Source organism: Schistocerca nitens, chromosome 2, assembly GCF_023898315.1.
Source record: "Schistocerca nitens isolate TAMUIC-IGC-003100 chromosome 2, iqSchNite1.1, whole genome shotgun sequence".
Taxonomy (NCBI): domain Eukaryota; kingdom Metazoa; phylum Arthropoda; class Insecta; order Orthoptera; family Acrididae; genus Schistocerca; species Schistocerca nitens.
This window is the reverse complement of record NC_064615.1, coordinates 363,095,856-363,115,414: the sequence shown is the minus strand read 5'-3', so window position 1 is coordinate 363,115,414 and position 19,559 is coordinate 363,095,856. Positions and strand designations below refer to the sequence as shown.

The window sequence follows — 19,559 nt, the reverse complement described above, 5'->3', positions numbered from 1 at the left end:
AATTTGACAGCTGCTATTCATGAAATACACTGTGATCCATTCCAGTGTAAGTAAATGGCAAATGTTTGCCACAGTTTTGAAATGAATCACAAGATTGTGTTTATACCAACAATAGGTTAGACAACAGGTACATGCCAGGAGGTAATAGCATGGGGCAGATAACCAAACAGGCAAGAGTAGTCACCATGGCAACGTAACTCAAAAGGCCACACTGGAAGCACAAACATATATGGTTCTAGTTAGCAGATGTTCAGTTGAAAACAGGAAAAGAGATGTATGCTTTGACAAGTTGCTTTTTTATTGCAGAGAAGGACTGAAGTGGCACATATATAGGTTTTCCATGATTTAGCTAAATCTAGACATTCTGGGCTCAGCCGATTTCTGGTCTTGTTGGACCCTCTGTATGATTGTGTTGTCCATGAGATATTCTGTGTGATCTTCGTTGCTTTGTGTCATACAGAGTTGTGGTTGCATCAGTGTGAGGAGGGGCACATGGAAATAGCTTAATTAATTGTTGTTCCTCTTTTATTAATTTGTATGATATTTTTTTATTATGCCTGTTAGCAGTGGAGGCTCCTGTGAAGAAATATTAAATCAGAATGTGAATGTTCTATGTATCTATCAATTAAAAGTCCTGGATGGAACGTAACAGTATTATGAAAATGATAGTTGCTACTTACCATATAGTGGAGATGCTGAGTTGCAAATAGGCACAACAAGAAATTGTTAGGAAGTGAGCTTTCGGCCAATGAGGCCTTCATCGGAAATAACCACCACACACACACACACACACACACACACACACACACACACACACACACACACACACACACAGATGAAACTCACACACACATGACGGCATTCTCTGCCTGTTGGGGCCATACTGCAAACAGCAGTGCATGATGGGAGAAGAAACTGGGTGGTGGGTGTAAAGAGGAGGCTGGGACAGGTAGCGGGATGGATAGCAGTGTAGGGATGGGGACGGTAAAGTGCTGCTAGTGGGAGCACATAAGTATGAGGTGGAGAGAGGGTAGAGCAGCTAGGTGCAGTCAGGAGATTAAGATGGAGGGCGGGGGGGGGGGGGGGTAGTGGAAAAGAAGAGAAATAAAAAGCCTGTAGGTGTGTTGGTGGAATAGAGAGCTATGTAGTACTGTAATGGGGATGGGGAAGGGACTAGACTGGTAAGGACAATGACTGACGAAGGTTGCGGCCCTCAGCGATACGGGAACATAGGATATAATGCAAGAAAGAGTTTCCACCTGTGAAATTCAGAAGAGCTGGTGTTGGGTGAGAAGAATCCAAATGGCACAGGCTATGAAGCCATCATTGAAATGAAGAATGTCATGTTGGGTGGTGAGCTCAGCAAGGGGGTGGTCCAGCTGTTTCTTGGCCACAGTTTGTCAGTAGCAATGCCTGCAGACAGACAGCTTGTTGGTTGTTATGCCCATGTAGAATATAGCACACTGTTTGCAGACTAGCATATAGATCACGACTGTTTTCACACATGGCCCGGCATTTGATGTCATAGGTGACCGGACTGCAGTAAGTGGTGGTGGAAGGATGTATGGGACAGGTCTTGCATCTAGGTCTATTACAGGGATATGAGCCATGATGCAAGGGGTGGGAGCAGGAGTTGTGTAGGGCTGGCCTCAGTGAGATCCTTGGTATATTTTGAGAGGGACCACGTGTCACTACAGATGTGACAGTCACTGGTGAACAGACTGTGTGGAAGGGATTTCTTTGTATGGAATAGTTAGCAGCTATCAAAGTGAAGGTACTCCTAGTGGTTGGTAGGTTTGATATGGACAGAGGTACTGATGTAGCCATCATTGAGGTGGAGGTCAACATGAAGAAATGTGACTTGTTTGATAGAGCAGGACCAGGTGAAGTGACTGGGGTAGAAGGTGTGAGATTCTGGAGGAATGTGGATGGGATGTCCTAACCATTGATCCAGGTCTTGAAGATGTCATCAATGAATCTGAATCAGGTGAAGGGTTTCAGATTCTGTTTTTTTTTTTTTTTTAGGAAGGGTTTCTTTAGCTGGCCCGTGAACAGGTTAGCATGGGATGGTGCCATGTGAGTACCCATGGCTGTACCCCAGATTTGTTTGTAGGGAGTGCCTTCCAAGGAGAAGTAATTGTGTGTGAGGATATAGTTGGTCATGGCGATTAGGAAAGAGTTGTATGTTTTTAATCTGTTGGGCGTTGGGAAAGGTAGTGTTCAATAGTGGTAAGGCCATGGGCATTAGGGATGTTAGTGTAAGGAAGGTAGCGTCAATAGCAACAAGCAAGTCACCATGTGGCAAAGGTACAGGAACTGTGGAGAGTCACTGGAGGAAATGGTTGGTATCTTTTTATAGGCGGGTAGGTTGCAAGTAATAGGATGAAGGTGCTGGTCCACAAGAACAGAGATTCTCTCAGTGGGGGCACAGTAACTGTCCACAATGGGCATCCTGAGTGATTGGGTTTATGGACTTTGGGAAGCATGTAGGAGGTAGGAGTATGGGGAGTGGTAGGGGTGAGGAGAGAGATGGACTCGAGGGAAAGGTTCGGGGATGGACATAATGATTTGAGAAGAGACTGGAGATCCTGCTGGATTTCTGGAATGGGGTCATTGTGGCAGGGTTTGTAGGTGGATGAATCAGACAGCTGGTGGAGTCCTTCTGCCAGATAAACCTTGTGGTTCAAAACAACAGTGGTGAAGCCTTTGCCAGCAGGTTGGATTACAAGGTTAGGATCAGGTTTTAGGTGGTGGATTGTGGTTCTTTCGGTGGATGTAAGGTTGATTTGCATGTTGAGGGATTTGGGGATTGATGGTGAGGCAAGGTTCAAGGTTGAGAAATTCCAGAAAGTTAACAGGGAGTGATTTGGGGACAGTGAGGGTGGCTCACAGTTGGATGGATGAGAGAGAACTGCATAAGGCAGAGTTCAACATTGGTCTTTGGTGGAGTCTGATTGGTTGGGTTGATGGCCAAAAAGGGTTTCCGCTGTAGGGGCTGGGAGAAGGAGAGATGGTCTTTAACAAGACCTGCATGATTGAATTTGGGAGTGGACAAAAGTCGAGGCCTTTGGAAAGGGTATTAATGAATACGGTGTATTCTCTATTGAAACAAGAAAGGTTCTTCATTGAAACGATTGACTGATTACAATAGAAAAGTGTGTAGAATGTGATGTGCAAATAAATAATGCAGAAAAAACAGATCCAACAAAACACAATTAAATCACAGTTATGTCAGAAGTAATGCTCAGTTGACAAAATTGTGTGAAGGGATGGAATTCTCTGTGTGACGCCTCTCTCTTTAGGTATCAGCGGTATTGCTATCTGACTGACTTTTTTACATGACAGTGATTGTGACCCATTAAACAGAAGGGCTGTGCAACATACATTCATTGACCATCTGCTGCCACAAGTTGAAAGAACATGCCACTGAGGGTGTAAAGCAACACAGAAAATTCCATATGTGCTGGAGCAGCAAAGATTCTCACCACAGATGGCTGCCCATAGTGGGTGAACCCCTTGCTCGGCACTGTGAAAATTTGCAAGTCTGTGACCAGGGCACCTGAGCTTGAGTTCGAATGGAGGACTTCGCCTCAGTTGCCGCTTGTGGACAATCCATTCTTAGCGTCACCGAATGAAGTTCCTCACGCAAAGTCTCCAGATCAAATTTCTGATGCATACACCATGCAGTTCCTGGACGAGCTCTCTAAAACTCCTTCCCATCCCTTTCTTCCAAAAAATACTCCATGTGAAGCAACTCTTAAGACTCAGCCTACCAATTGCATGTGGCAAGATCCCCCAATACCAACTGCATAATCAAAAATCGCGGAAAATTTTCCCTCCAGGAGACTGGTAAAAGTAACTCCCCAGTAGAATGACGTGTCGCCAAAAACTACTGACACCACTGGTCTGTCTCTGACATCAGTATCTGACCTCCAGTTGTAATGCTTATGTGGGAAATTGCTTGACATGGGAATCCACCTTTTGAGGAGGGCGGGGAATTACACCAGCTGCACTGGAGACAAACTGTTGGGCATCCAGCTGGACAGGACTGTCTCAAGAGTCCGAGAAGGAATGTTTTACAGTGCTAGCAGATAGAGTTCTCTGGAGGGAAAAAAAAGGTCTTCTACCATTTGACCTGGGAATACCTACAGATGCTGGAAAACTTTCTCTCCTCACAGGAAACAGTTTCTAGGGCACCAGCCCATCAGACGAGAGAGACTGAAAGTTGTATAAAGCACTCCATCAAGCATTGAGAACAATGTGCTGTACTGCGTTAGCAGCAGGACACAGCTAGTTGCCCGGCGGTTCCCATTGGTGTCCTCCTGGCACTTGTGCAAACATCTCCCATGACATGAAAATGGCAGCCAGCTCCCATGCGCTGTCTGCCATTCTGCTTGTTGCTGGCCACTTCTCATTCCCAGAATTCAGCTCATTAAGACAGCACTCCGATAACACTGTGAGCAGTGCATCTCTCTCCATGCAGTCAGTCAAACTATCACATTAAATGTCATAACAGTAGTAACAGTAATGAAGGGAGGCAAGTCCTCAGGAACTTGCCATCTTTCACAGTGTTTAACAAATTCTCTACTTTTTTCAATTACACCTAACATAAAGTATTCTTATTTTTGTACATGCTTGGAACAACTTCGCTTGATAACATATAAAATATATACATGCTGCTCATTTAGTCTTTTTGTGCTTTTCATTGTCCACAATCCCACACTTCAGAACCACAACCATTTACATCTCTATTACATTACCATGTCTTCCCTTTTACCTGTCTGAAACACTGAGTCAGCACCCCCTCATGAAGAGTGAGACATGTAAAAGTGATGGAATGTTAGTACTGTGGACTAGCAGTCATTTTTATTTTTATTAATGGATACTCTAAGTTCTCTAAGTAATCTTTAATTGTGTAGTGTGCAGTATTTAAGAGATACGGTTTGAGTGCCTTTTTGAATAAATTTATTTCACTCACATATTTCACATCTTTGGGAAAATTATTATACATTTTTAATCCCATTTTATACCTCTACAAATTGTTAGAACTTCATATTTATATGAATTTACTGATTCCAGTTGATACTTGCATTCTGTCCTCAATTATAGGACCGTTGCTATTCACAATATACATAAATGACCTTGTGGATGACACCGGAAGTTCACTGAGGCTTTTTGTGGATGATGCTGTGGTATATCGAGAGGTTGTAACAATGGAAAATTGTATTGAAATGCAGAAGGATCTGCAGCGAACTGACGCATGGTGCAGGGAATGGCAATTGAATCTCAGTGTAGAAAAGTGTAATGTGCTGCGAATACATAGAAAGAAAGATCCTTTATCATTTAGCTACAATATAGCAGGTCAGCAACTGGAAGCAGTTAATGCCATAAATTATCTGGGAGTACGCATTAGGAGTGATTTAAAATGGAATGATCATATAAAGTTGATCGTCGGTAAAGCAGATGCCAGACTGAGATTCATTGGAAGAATCCTAAGGAAATGCAATCCGAAAACAAAGGAAGTAGGTTACAGTACGCTTGTTCGCCCGCTGCTTGAATACTGCTCAGCAGTGTGGGATCCATACCAGATAGGGTTAATAGAAGAGATAGAGAAGATCCAACGGAGAGCAGCATACTTCGTTACAGGATCATTTAGTAATCACGAAAGCGTTACGGAGATGATAGATAAACTCCAGTGGAAGACTCTACAGGAGAGACGCTCAGTAGCTCGGTACGGGCTTTTGTTGAAGTTTCGAGAACATACCTTCTCCGAAGAGTCAAGCAGTATATTGCTCCCTCCTACGTATATCTCACGAAGTGACCATGAGGATAAAATCAGAGAGATTAGAGCCCACACAGAGGCATACCGACAATCCTTCTTTCCACGAACAATACGAGACTGGAGTAGAAGGGAGAACTGATAGAGGTACTCAAGGTACCCTCCGGAGTATGGATGTAGAGTAGATGAATGTATTACAATCTCTGTCTTCTACTGTTTTTACCCTCTGCAGCTCCCTGTAGTACCATGGAAGTAATTCTCTGATGTCTAAACATATATTCTATCATAGTCTTCCTTCTTCTTGTTAGTGCATTCCAAATGTTCTTTTCTTCTGCCATACTGCAGAGTGTCTGCTCATCCCTTATTTTATCAGTACACCTAAATTTTGATATCTTTCTATAACACCACATTTTAGATGCTTTGATTTTCTTCTTTCCTTTTTTTCCCATCACTCCAGGATTCATTACCATACAGCACTGTGCTCCTAAAATACGTTCTCAGAAATTTCTTCTGCAAATTAAGCCCTCTCTAATTGCTATTCTCGTTCCAGGTACTCCTCATTACTATCAACTTTCTTTGTTTCATTCTCAATCTGCATTCTGCACTCATTATACTGTTCATTCCATCAACAGGTCCTATAATTCTTCTTTGCTTCCACGTAAGATAGCAATGTCATTAGCAAATCTTATCATTGATATCCTTTCACTCTGAATTTTAACACTATCCTTGAACCTGTCCTTTACTTGTTTCATTCCTTCTTTAATCTATAGATCGAACAGTGCGGATGAAAGACTGTATCCTTGTCTTTCACCAGTTTTAACCTGATCTCTTCGTTCATGGTCTTCCATTCTTATTGTTCCCTCTTGGTTCTCGTTCAGATTGTAAATTTCCCATCTTTTCCAATAGCTTACTGGTACTCCTTTTTTTTTCAGAATTTTGAACAATTTGCACAATCTTAGATTATTGAATCAATTTTTCTAGGTCAAAAAATCATTTGAGCATGCCTTGTTTTTCCTTAAGTCATGCTTCCATTATCAGTCTCAACTTCAGAGCTTCCTCTTTGGTACCTATACTTTTTTGAAAACCAGACCAATTGTCATCTAACAGATTCTCAATTTTCTTTACCATTCTTGTGCATATTATTATGGTATGTTGGTTACCATGTCCACCAAAGGTTCTAGAAATTGCAAAGGTTAGCTAACTCTTTTGTCTTATTTGAATGCAAGTCTTTCAAATTCTGTTAAACTCTATCCCCTAAGTGTTCCATATCTATGCCCATTTCTTCTTATGTCACGTCATCAGAATAGTTCTCCTTCTCATGGGGATCTTCAGTGTACACTTCCTATGTATCCACTCTCTCCTCTGTGTTTAACAGTGGAATTCCCTTTGCACTTTAATCTTGACACACTTGATTTGAATTTTACCGAATGTTGTATGATTTTTCTGTATGCTGAAGCAGTCCTTCAGCTAACACTTCTTTTTGGATAGCTACATGTTTTGCTCATTGACTTCCCTCCGCTTCCAGCTTATTTCATTCCTAAATGACTCACATTGCTAGATTCCTGCCTTTCCCTGAACATGCTTCCTTCTTTCATCAGTCAGTGGAAGTATTTCTTCTGTTACTGAAGGTTTCTTTGCAGTTACAATCCTTGTACCTATGTTTACCTATCCAACTTCTGTGATGGCCCATTTTACAGCTGTCCATTCCTCTTCAGCTGAGCTGCATATTGTGGTATTCATTATCACAGCGTCTACAGTCTTATAGAACTTCAAATGCAGCTCATCATTCTTCAGCACTATAGTATCCCATTTCTTTCAACTGTAATTCTTCCAAACAATTCTTTTAAACTTCAGTCTAATCTTAATCACCACTAAATTGTGATCCGAGTCTGTAACTGCTCCTGGGTACACCTGGAAACCAGCTGCATGTTTGCTATTTGGCTTCACATTGATTCTACATGAGGTATTAAATGCAATCTTAAAATGGCCCTGATGTAAATCCCATGTTGGGTGACTAGCCTCTCATCTAATTTAATCATTAAATTAATTGACTGATGTTCCCAACTAAAAATTGTGATAGGGAATGTGTCTGTTAACTGTGACTCTTTAACACATAAATGCTGTCCTAAAAATTTAAAATTACATTTATTTTCATTAAATGTAACACCAAATTGATCATGAATTTGTACAAGGAACAATCATGTGTACTAAAGTAAACCAAACATGTAAATAGTCTTCACTTGCTAGAGGTGTTGGCAAGAACCTAGTTCAAATGACACAGCACGGAATCTTGTGCGCTACTGTGCTATGGCAGGGGGCGGAAAGAGAACAGGCGAAATGTATAATATTGATAAACAAGTGGGTAATTATATGCAGTACCATGATATTAACTAAGTAGGCTAAGTGGTTCTATGGTTGACACTGCTGAGAAACCTCAATTTGAATTTTGGGCAGCTGAAAAATCAACTGAAACCCTATAGGCCGGAGCTGCATACATTACTGAAAGTACAGCACCAGGCAGCATGCTGGTGACGGCTGCTACCCATGATTGGCTCCACTACTTGGAATGGCTTCCTCCTTGGAGACTGATTGAAGAGTGAACACCAAGAAACTATGTGTCTGTCCGGATGGCCTGACAAGTGAAACTGCAAATGAAATTACTCTGCAGCAAGGGCACCAAAGTGAATGACTGATTCCTATGCCTGCCAGGAGCCACCTCCTCAAATTCTCTTCCTCTCTGCACTCAGAGAGCAACTGCTTGGCTCTGCTAGAATGCAGTCAGTCATTGCCAATAAACAAAGCTTTCACCAATTATGGCCATACAACAAATTTGTCTAGACTCTCGATACCGTACTCCGTCAGCCTAGGCGACAGTACCATTCCTTCTTGCCACCTCCCTATGGTGACTGCAAATGCATGCTGACACGACTGTCAAGCAGCCTATCACAGCTTCCACCAGAACTTTACATGGGAAGCTTTCTGGCGATGGGCACTGACACAATATACATTGGGGTACTAAGTGTGGTGCCATTCTGTCGGCTATCCCATGGAGCTCAGCGACCATTTCTCCAAAATGTCCCAAATAGTAGCACAGCTGTGGCACAGAGTTGGCAGATTCTTGCCCCACACATGAGGCTTTTGTGAAAAGACTGCCGCAGCCATTGTAAAAATAACAACTGCCTGTCAGTTTGGCCCTGAGACCCAACATCAAAAGAAAAAGCTGCCAGCTGTGGTTTGGTCATCACTATTGTCTGCGATTTCCAATGACCAGATGTCCTTCTGACCATTTTCTGCCATTGTGAGTGACTGGCCACCTCACAGTCCAAAAGTTCCCTTTCGTCTCCATGTGAAATGAACAGAATTATGATGTGCATGCATCCTACTCCCTATCATGTACACACCGGCACATAACATCTGATTACTTAATTTGGATGACAGTGTAATGTGGTAGCAAAATGACATTAATTTGCATGTTTGTAAATTCAGATTTTAGAAATCCAAGATAGGCTGTTTTGATGACCCGTAATAAGTGTATGAAGAGGCCAGAGGGCCTGCCGTCTTGCACACCTTACAATCCACTATCTGATTCCATAGTCTGTGTCTGACCTTAACCCTCTAGCAGGCATACCTACATATAAAGTGTGCCAACCACAAATAACATTGTTGTGCACCATTCCATTGTTCCTTTACAACTGCAAGCCCATACCTGTTCCTTCCGTATTACTTCAGCTGACACAGTGTTAAGTTGTGCTGTCATATGTCCAGGCCAGCAACAGTAATATAAAATAAACAATGACCTAGGTGAGAAAAAATTTACCATCCATGCAAGAAAATTACACAGATTCCAAGCTAGCTGCACAGTCCCACTATGAGGTAGTTGTGTAAGAGATAATTAGCAGTCAATAGATCGGTTGGTTGTGATCTAATGAAACTATGCTATTTAATGCTTTAAGTGTGTTATTACTGTGGGGTAACGTGTGTGTGACATCAGAGTGATATAATGAAAATTTACTTTATTATTGTTTAATTAAACAGTGATTTAGCTCATATAATGTAAGTTTATATTATCATTGTTTAATTAAATGAAGATTAAACTGTCATTATGTTCATACGTGTTTATCTTGGTAACATAAAGACAGCTATTCTTTACATGTGTACAAAGTATGTTGCACATCTGCTTGAGGGTTAATGTAATCCATATGGAATCTCCTCAAATCTCTGGGTCATTTCCAAGCATACTTCTTGCTCTTTCTGTTTTTGGAGAACTCATTTGGTCTTTTTCATTTCTGCTGTCAAGTCAGTTTCTCCCCTAACTCTATCTTCTGCTCCTTCTCTTGCTATTATGTTCCAGGCCCCCATGATTAATGACCACAAGTCTTATTTTCTTTCCATTTCACTTCACTGGTCCTCAAAAAAATCTAGATTTTGCCTTCACATTTCCCTTTTCAGATTTTCAAGCTGCCCCACCACATTTCTTAAACATCAAACTTCTCAAATCCTACACTCCGGCTTGAAGAATGTTACCTTTTCATTGGTTTTTCAATCTTTTTTTTCCATGGTTACCTCTCCCTTGGCAGTTACATCTCACAGATCTGACTGAGGAACTAAACCTAAACATTTAGCCATTGGAGAGATCATCATGAAACGTTTTTAGTTGCCAGCCACATGCCCTGTGGATACACATCATGTGTCTTTAATGCAGTCATTTCCATTGCCTTCTGTTTCCTCAGAACAGTGATCACTGTTGATTCTTCTGCATGTCAGAGACCCTTTCCTGCCTCAAGGGAACACCATTACTTTGGAGCTCTGTACACTTCTCTAGCCTCTTTCACAGGGTCATTGGCAGAACAAGGATAACTTCTGATATTGGAATTCTTTGGCCACCATTGGTGGTGATTTTTCTTCAAAATTTTAACAGTGGGTAGGATCAAACCGAGGGCTTATGATGTGCTGTTCAGTAGTTCAAGATGCTGCCTCTAGGCCATGGGTGCCCTGTCTGATTATTCCTATCCTTTCCCAGTCCCCTGCTCTTCATAGTCTCTAAATGACCTTATCATTGATGGGACATAATACTGTAATTTCCTTTCTTCCTTGTTTCTTGCATCAAGACTCCCAGTTGGCATTCCTAACATCCTATTTGTGTGATTAACATGAGTTGAACTGCATAAACTGAGATCAGGAATGGGATGGCAACATTTCCAAAGATCACAATCCAGATATCTTTCTTTGTGTTCACTTTTGCAAAGTTCTTTCGTTTCATTGACTTGTTCATGTTATGTTCTGTTGACACTTGGATGAAGAATATTTGAGAACCAGTTGCAAATAAGTAAATATATTACTTAGCACCTTTTATATACTATGCCAACTGCTGCATGTCAATAATAGTAACCAATGTGAAGTATTAAACATATTTTGTGCGAGTGTAAAACCACTGCACGGACTAGTATACTGCCTCATATGGTGTTATTTTGAAAATGAGTTGCTGCTTTGTTATTGCTGTTATACCCTTCATCATGTTCACCTACTTCTATTTACTGCTGTACTCTTAACATAAACATGTTTACACTGTCTGACAGAAGGTTTAATTTATTACAAACATTCATACTTAGTGTAATTTTGTGCACAATCCCTCCCAGAGTGTGTGTCCATATAATTTGCAAAAGGAATTGATGAGTATAACATTCTTACCAAAATGTATTCAAATTTCAGGGGCTCCCCATATCTTGCCATATTCTCATGGGCAACACGTTAAAGCATTCTCTCTTTTATTTTTGGCATTCTACAATATTTTATCCTAATTTTTGTAGCCCATCAGGAAGTGCTCATAATGGTGCACTCAGAATTGCATGAATGTAATTTGTGCAAAGGTCTTTGCAAGCTATTTGGTTGTCAACTTTACACATAGTTTTCCATCTTCTGTCCTTTGCTCCCCTGTTACTGAGTGTTCACCCCTCGATAAATTTATAAAAGTTGACTTTAATAGTTGGTAGTTAACAAGAATATTCTTGATATTAAATTTTACAGATCTATAATGCGTGGCTGTGACAATATGTGTACTTACTGTATTGTTCCTTTCACAAGAGGAAGAGAACGGTCACGGCCAGTGGATTCCATATTGGCTGAAGTGCGACAGTTATCAGAACAGGGTATCAAAGAAGTGACCCTCCTGGGTAAGACTTATTTTTAATGTGTACAACGATATCTGTATTAATAAACTTAATTTTCACTAGTGTTAGGACTGTGTACCATTCCTGCTGGTAGGCAACACATTTTTTAATCAGAAAGAAAATGAGCATGCAACTGAAAATACATTAAAAAGTGATGTGATTTAAGCCAACCATTCCACTCATATTGTACTCCTCCTCCTCCTCCTCCTCCTCCTCCTCCTCCTCATCCCTTGTCCCTTCTTGGTGTCACATCAGTATATATCTTAACATGCAGTCTGTTTGTTGCAGGGCACTTACTTTCCACTAGATTTCTAACTGGCAATGTCATAAGTTATCACTTTGATTAATTTCATACTGAATAACAGTTAGATATTGTTTGTGGTCTTTTATCAAATCCCATAATGATTGATCTTGACATTTGCCTCTCAGGGGCTGTCTTATTTACCTTTTTAATATAGATGTAGCTGTTGCATGTAGACGACAGCTATCTTTCTACATAAAATATTCTCCCATAGACCATAGAATTGTTGCAAAACTATCTGCTAATACTTCACTCCTTCATGGTCATGTGATTCATTATGTTTTGTAATTAGATCCTCCAACCATTCTTTGCTTGTGTCAACAACTACTATGATGTCCCATTCAATGAAATAAGGGTTTCCAAATTGTGAAAGAAAATGTTACTCCCAGCTGGCAAGCAAGAAAACAGCGCCAATATATGGAAAAGACAAGTGATCAAATTAATAGTGGCTATGCAAATGAAATCGTACTGACATCTTTAGTACAGAAACGAGTGTATAATAATAATGGCCAAAAAAAGGGACAAGAATTAAATCCCAATGGGATAATCACATATCTTTAAAAAGCAAAGAAAATGATCACTACCCTCACTCTATCTAATTGTTTTGTTTAATGAATACTTAATGAAGTAACACTGTTCACGTTACGTCGCACTTCACTTAGCGTAGACCGGGACTGTGTCCTAGGCATGCCCGATGTTGACTCACTGGGCACGGCCCGTGCTGCCGGAGTTGTTGTTGTGGTTCTTGTTGTTACGCCGGCAGAGGTCGCGTCCGAATTCTCGCGTGCCCTCTGGTGGACGGGACTCTACTTGCGGCAACTACCGTCCGTGACGTGCCGTGCCAATGTGCGCCTCCCGCGATCTTTCTGGTGGCTACTACACTTAATACAACGACAAATACCCCCCATGTGGAAAGAAGCTTAGTTTATTATCGTTAAAGAAGGTGGTGATACAGGCGACCTAGTAGCACATGCTGATTTTCCTATTAATCATTCAGAAAGAGTTTCAGGGGTAACTGTTTTGTAAAACGCTTGCATCACACTGAGGACTGAAAGAAATTGACTAAGATCAAGATGGTTTCAATATAGAAAGATTAATTGATATCTGTTAATCACACACTTCAAATAGTGGACAGTATCATAGATAAATATGGGTGAATCCTGTCTGAAATCAGCACTTATGGAAATACATTGCCTGACAAAAAAAGTGAAGCACCCAGAAGGGAAGGTGGAAACCAAATGAAACTTTACAGATTGAGAGTGTATATGATGTTATTTCAGTGATTACAAAATTGAGTCACATTTCTAAAGAACTTGGCTTTATGAGCCCGCTCATCACTATGACGTTGCACACCTTCTGGTGTGGACGCATGCACAAACTTGGTTGGGAAGCATGTTGAGACAAGCAGACCCACAACTGTTGGAACTGGTCCTTGATGTTCTGGATACTGGCAGTGGATCAGAGTTGACATCTGAGCTGGGTTCACATGTTCTATCAGTGATATGTGTCCAAAACACCAAAACATTGAAGGAATGAGACTTCTCCCCTGGTCATGCCCATAATCACCAATTTAGGTCACTGGGCAAGTGCAGAAGTATGAATCATCAATGAAAACAGTGTTATGCCATTCATCAGCTGTCCATTCTTCCTTGTCACAGCACCAGTCCAAATGCAGCTGTTTGTGTTGTTGTGTTTATGGCACCATTCATATGGGAATGTAATTCCCTAGTCTGAATGCTGCTAGTTTTCGGCCAGTGGTGCAGGATGACACAGAATGTTGCAGAGAATCCAGTACTTATTCGCGGGTAGCTGGCATAGATTTGAAAGGGTTATGGTGTGTTTGGTGGTCAGTATGTTTGATCCTCCCTTGTGATTGTCAGACAAGATCAATTGGAACCTTGACGACAAGTGTGTGTGCCCTCACATTCTAATACAGTCCAACATCTGGTCACTATCACATCTGAATGCCAAATGATTCTCTATGTTGCATGATTCAATGATACAGCTAAATGGAACCCAAAATGTGGCCCCTTTCAAACTCTCTCACTATCTCACATGATTACTCAGCATATCTGTGTTCATCACACTGATACCTCAGTATCTGACACTGTTAACGTACTTTGTATGTCCACTAGGCCTGGTAACAATGCTAAACATGAACGGCACTAATGCATCTGGTGCCATTCTACCTGTCACAGAGAATTGCAACTGTAATGTTTTAGACACCTGCCAAAGATGTGTACATGTACGAAGTTACATCGACGTCTGACAACTTCTTCTATGGGCTTTGCTTCTTTGGTCAGGCAGTGTATATTATGATCTTTTCATTTCTCAAGAAGCGCCAAGATGCTTATTTAATGTCCTGAGCAATTACTTCTGTGGTTGATCATTGTATTTGGCTACCCCAAAACAACTTTCAACCTGCAATACAACAAAGAATGGGTCACAAGCGTAACAGCACAATCTGTTTTCTGTGACCCAGTGTCAGAGCAGGAGAGAACACACATATTAAGATTAAAGAAATGTGCAAGCTTTTGGAGCCAATGACTCCTTTTTCTATCAGAAGGGTTGATGGGGGAACAAGGAGGGATGCAGGAAAAGAGTCTTTCCTTCTCATCCCGTCTGGTAAGTCTTCTCTGACCTGGTGTTCTGGGTGACTTTTTCAAACTTTCCCCATTTCCTAAACTTCACCAGACCTTTTCCTTCATCACTCTTCATTCCCCTTCAACCCTTCTGCTGAAGGAGGTCTGTTGGGAAAAGGAGCCACTGGCTCCAAAAGCTTGCACATTTCTTTAACATGTATATGTGTTTTCTCTTGCCACTACTTGGTTAGGAGATATTTTATGTATCTAGTTGTATTAGATTTTCAAAAATTGACCCCCTGCACCCTATTTAATTGCTACTCACTTAAAGCTCATGTTGAATGTGACATTGGAAATAAAGGTTTGTATCATATATTAGTTTTAGAGTTCTCAAATACATGAAGCCATACTCATAAGGTTTCTAATGCACTCACACAGGTTATCACCACATAATTCTGAACTCAAATGCAGATAAGCCACTGTGTAAATTGAATAATAGTTCTCTTAGACTGCAGATCAAATGGTTAATATGGTGACATTAACTATATCGGTATGTCAGGATCATGAACTGTTCATCAAACATTATAAATCTGCAATGAAGTTCAACATAAAACTTCAGGTATAAACACCTTTTACATAACGTTCCTAGCGTAGTATCCTATATAATACTGAGACAAGATTAAAATCTTACCTTGTTTCCTGGTCATGAGTTTAGTAGCCCCACTGGATGTATTGATATTCGTAACATTGTGCGCGTCTGGCTAGGGCCAATATCTCAGGCTTGTCATGTGAAATTCTCTAGTAGACCAGTAGAAGGCCCAGTGGTTGGCTCACCCTTAAATGTTCCTCCACTACCAGCTTCATCTTCAGCTGCTGCCAACTACTTGGACTTGATTAGACTTGTATTTGGACAGTGGCTGCCATGATTTCCAATTTACTGCATGACTAGAGGGATCTGCACTCCATGAACTGGTATAACATTTGCGTATAGTGCCATTTGATGAGGGGGAAGGGGTGCTGTCCACCACGATATGACTTATTTAGTACTGTTGTTGATATTATAATTCCAATACATGTACACAAAAAACAAGCCCTGCTAGTCTTTGGTGGTTATACATGACTTTATCTGCTTATAAAACTGCAATGCACCATTCCTCATTGTCAAGGTGTACAGTGCTGTACCAAGACCTATTTGTGTAATGGAGAACAACATAGACTGAAATTTCTACAAAAAATTCTGGCAAGAGCTTACCTAACCCAAAGAGAAGCATGCAATTGGATATCATATCATTACACTGAAGATGAAGGACTGCATATAATTATGTTGTAATGTTGCACAAACACATTAGAATCCCCACCAACCAGCTTTTAATTCTCTTTCACATATGGGAAAATACAGACACAGTGAGGAGCATTGTAATAAGAACAAGCACACTGAATCATGGGTTACATTGACATACAGCCTGACACTAAAACATTAGAGCGACCAAGGATCCAACACCATAACACTAAAACATTAGAGCGACCAAGGATCCAGCCCACTGCCTGTGCAGAGTGAGCCTCTTCAGGTCATTTGTGAAGGTGTGCGCTGTTTAATTATACACCCTGACTGTCTAGGATTGCAGCAAATTAGGCTACATTTATGAGTTACATTGACATAAAATGTATAATGTGTTAGAGAGTGTCATGGAAAGGTCATGGATTGCTTCTTATTGAATAAAAAAGGAAATTATTGTATAGAGAAAACATTGCTTAGCCAGTTCCATATAATCAGTTGTATTACAGACAGAAGAGCCAAAGTCCCTTTTACCAAATGTTCATCGCTGCTTAAATTGAAACAACTGGAACAGGCCTTTCAGGAATGCAAAGAAAAGGCTGTGAAACTCTTTATTTTTTACAACCACTGCAGTTTTATTTGTAGCATCAGTACACAACATGAAAGGTACTGAGGATGAACAAAGATATATAAATGGAGAAGGAATGGATGCCCATGCATGAGAAATGAGGGAATCAGAAAATGGAATGAGAGAGGTAAGCAATTTGAAAAAAGGAAGGAAAAGATGCTTCAAAATAGGAAAGATAAGAAGTGAGGTAGTAAATCCAGGATATTTGTGAAAAGCTAGAATGTGTGTGATGAGGTTTCCAAGTGTCTCGAATCATGAATCATTCACCAAAGACACTGGTTTTAGTTCATATTTTGATGATTTGTTGAGGGATGAACTCGCTTAATTAGTTCAGAGTTATAGATGTAGCCTTATGTTACAAGACTGTACACCTTGCTTCGTGCTTTTAATGAACAGGTCAGAATGTGAACAGCTACCGTGATATGTCAGCAATTGATCATTATGGTGGTATACCTGATGAAGAAACACACCTTGCAAAGGGGTTTCGCACAGTCTACAAGAACAAGAGAGGAGGGCTCAGGTTTGCCGATCTGCTGGACAAGATTTCTCTCGTTAATCCTGAAATGAGAATACGATTTACTTCTCCACATCCCAAGGATTTTCCTGATGAGGTAATGTACATACGACATAAATCAATATGAATAATTTGTGCATGTTGCATAATGGAAGTGAAATTAAAAAATAAAATATTGAACCTTGGGACGTGTAAGTCAGACGTATGGCATTTGTTTATAATGCATTTTATGCACGAGGAGCAACTGAAATAAGATGTTTATTAATCACAACAAGTGTGAGACATTCACCCTCATCTTCAGCTGCTAATTCACAGATACTTCATGTTTATTTCTCTCTGTTATGCCATGTTTAGTACCAGTTGTAAATGAATTAAAACTTTTAATCAGTTAACAAATACAATTCTTTACACTCCCATACCAACTGTTGAAATGTTGATAGAGGCAATATAAATAATTTCATTTCACATAGAGAAAAGCTACTGACCTATTTACAGCAAATGTATACATAAGTAAAAATACAAAACATGAGAAAAGTCACTAGATATCACTCTGTACATTGACTGTACAGCTTAGTGTACGCCCCAGCTGCCAGGTGACACTTTCTCTTTGCTTATGCAAGGTTTCAGCATTATCACATTGCATTGTATGTACCAAAGAAGAACTGTGGTGTGTACCCTAAGTGATTTTTTTTTAATAATGTTCTGTGAACAGGAATTCCTAGAAGAGTTCCAGTATAATATAGGGCAAAAATAATTTTTATCATCATTCTATTATTAATTTTTATCAATTGTTTACTCCGTTTTATCTAAGTAACCCTCCGTGTATAGAATGTGTTGCATAACAGATACTTCTTAACTTCCTTTTTGAAATAAGTTCATTTTACTAATCTCTTTAATCTCTTTGGAAATTGTATTGTGTAGTATTATTTTTCTATAGAAAATGTTGTTTCGAATTTCAACTTTACTCTTTCTCTGTCAGTTTGAATGATCTTTACAATGAGCTTAAGTACTATTTTTGGTTACAGTATTACTCTTACGGCTCTTTTCTGTAGTTTGAGCACTGTGTTCATATTTTATGGATTTTGTTCTCCAGAAAAGAATTCCATAGCTAAGAACTGAATTCACATACAAATAGTATGTAACTAAAAGACACTAGCTGTTGCATACTGATGACAGGACTCTTACGGGCATAACATGCTGATGAGATACAGTTTGCAAATATCTTTGCATGTTCATACCATATCAACTAAGAATGAATATTCATTACCAGAAATTTTGTATTGTTATGCATCATTCTATTTATCTTAACAGTGTCACTTCGCCCCCTCATCTCCCCCCCCCCCCCCCCCCCTTTAAAACTGAAATTCATGGCATTTGTTTCCAGTATGTTCAATGTCACTTTATTGCATACTGACCAGTTATAAACTTCATTGAGGTTTTGGTTCACCTTCTCTACGAGAGGGTGATGCATTTTCTCAGAAACTGTAATACTGTTGTAATGAGCAAAAGATTTTTTCCCCCATTACTAGCACTATTGAGAACCTGTAGAATTTTTGTGTGCTCCCTGATGACATCTTAAGTTCTCCACGATATTTCAGCAAACAGACTCATTGCTATGTTCAGTTGATCCCTAATGTCTGCTGCTCTGCCCATGTTAGCATCCTATATACATTGGCCATGATGCCCTCCACCAATTTTCTCCTGTACCTGTCTATGCAGCCGCCGTGGTGTGGTGGTGGTGGTGGTGGTGGTGGTGGTGGTGGTGGTGGCACCTAGCTGTGAACTGCGGTCTCCAGTGTCTGTGGTATTGTTTTTGGGCGCAGACCTCACTGTAGAGGAACACTTTGCCTTTTCTCGACTCAGTACAGGGTTCCATGATAGCCTCAGTTTGTAGGTCTGTGTCTTAGGTAAGTAGATCATCTTTTAGACCTTAATTTCTATATTACACTCCAAAAGCCACTTTGTGGTGTGTGGTGGTGGGTAGTTTGTGTACCACTGTCACTCCCCCCTTCCTATCCCACTCACGAATGGTTCGTGGGAAGAAAGATTGCCTGTAAGTCTGTGTGAGCTTGAATCTCTCTGATTTTATCTTTATGATCTTTTTGCGAGATATACATAGGAGGAAGCAATGTATTTGTTAACTCTTCTAGGAACGTATGCTCTCTGTATTTGTACTGTAAACCACACATTGATGCAGATCACCTCTCTTGTAGTGTTGTCAGTGGAGTTGGTTGATCTACTCCATGATGCTTTCGTGCTTACTAAATGAACACATAGCAAAATCCACTGTCCTATTTTGGATCTTCTTCATT

General features: G+C 40.4%; 1 protein-coding gene across 1 annotated transcript in view; it reads left to right on the top strand.

The window, feature by feature from the left end:
* Positions 1-19,559, top strand: part of LOC126236183 (CDK5RAP1-like protein) — a 130,318-nt gene that overhangs the window by 32,276 nt on the left and 78,483 nt on the right. Inside the window, exons 4-5 of the mRNA XM_049945283.1 lie at positions 11,804-11,949; positions 17,130-17,344. Coding sequence (XP_049801240.1) covers positions 11,804-11,949; positions 17,130-17,344 — 361 coding nt within the window. The remainder of the gene's footprint in view (positions 1-11,803; positions 11,950-17,129; positions 17,345-19,559) is intronic.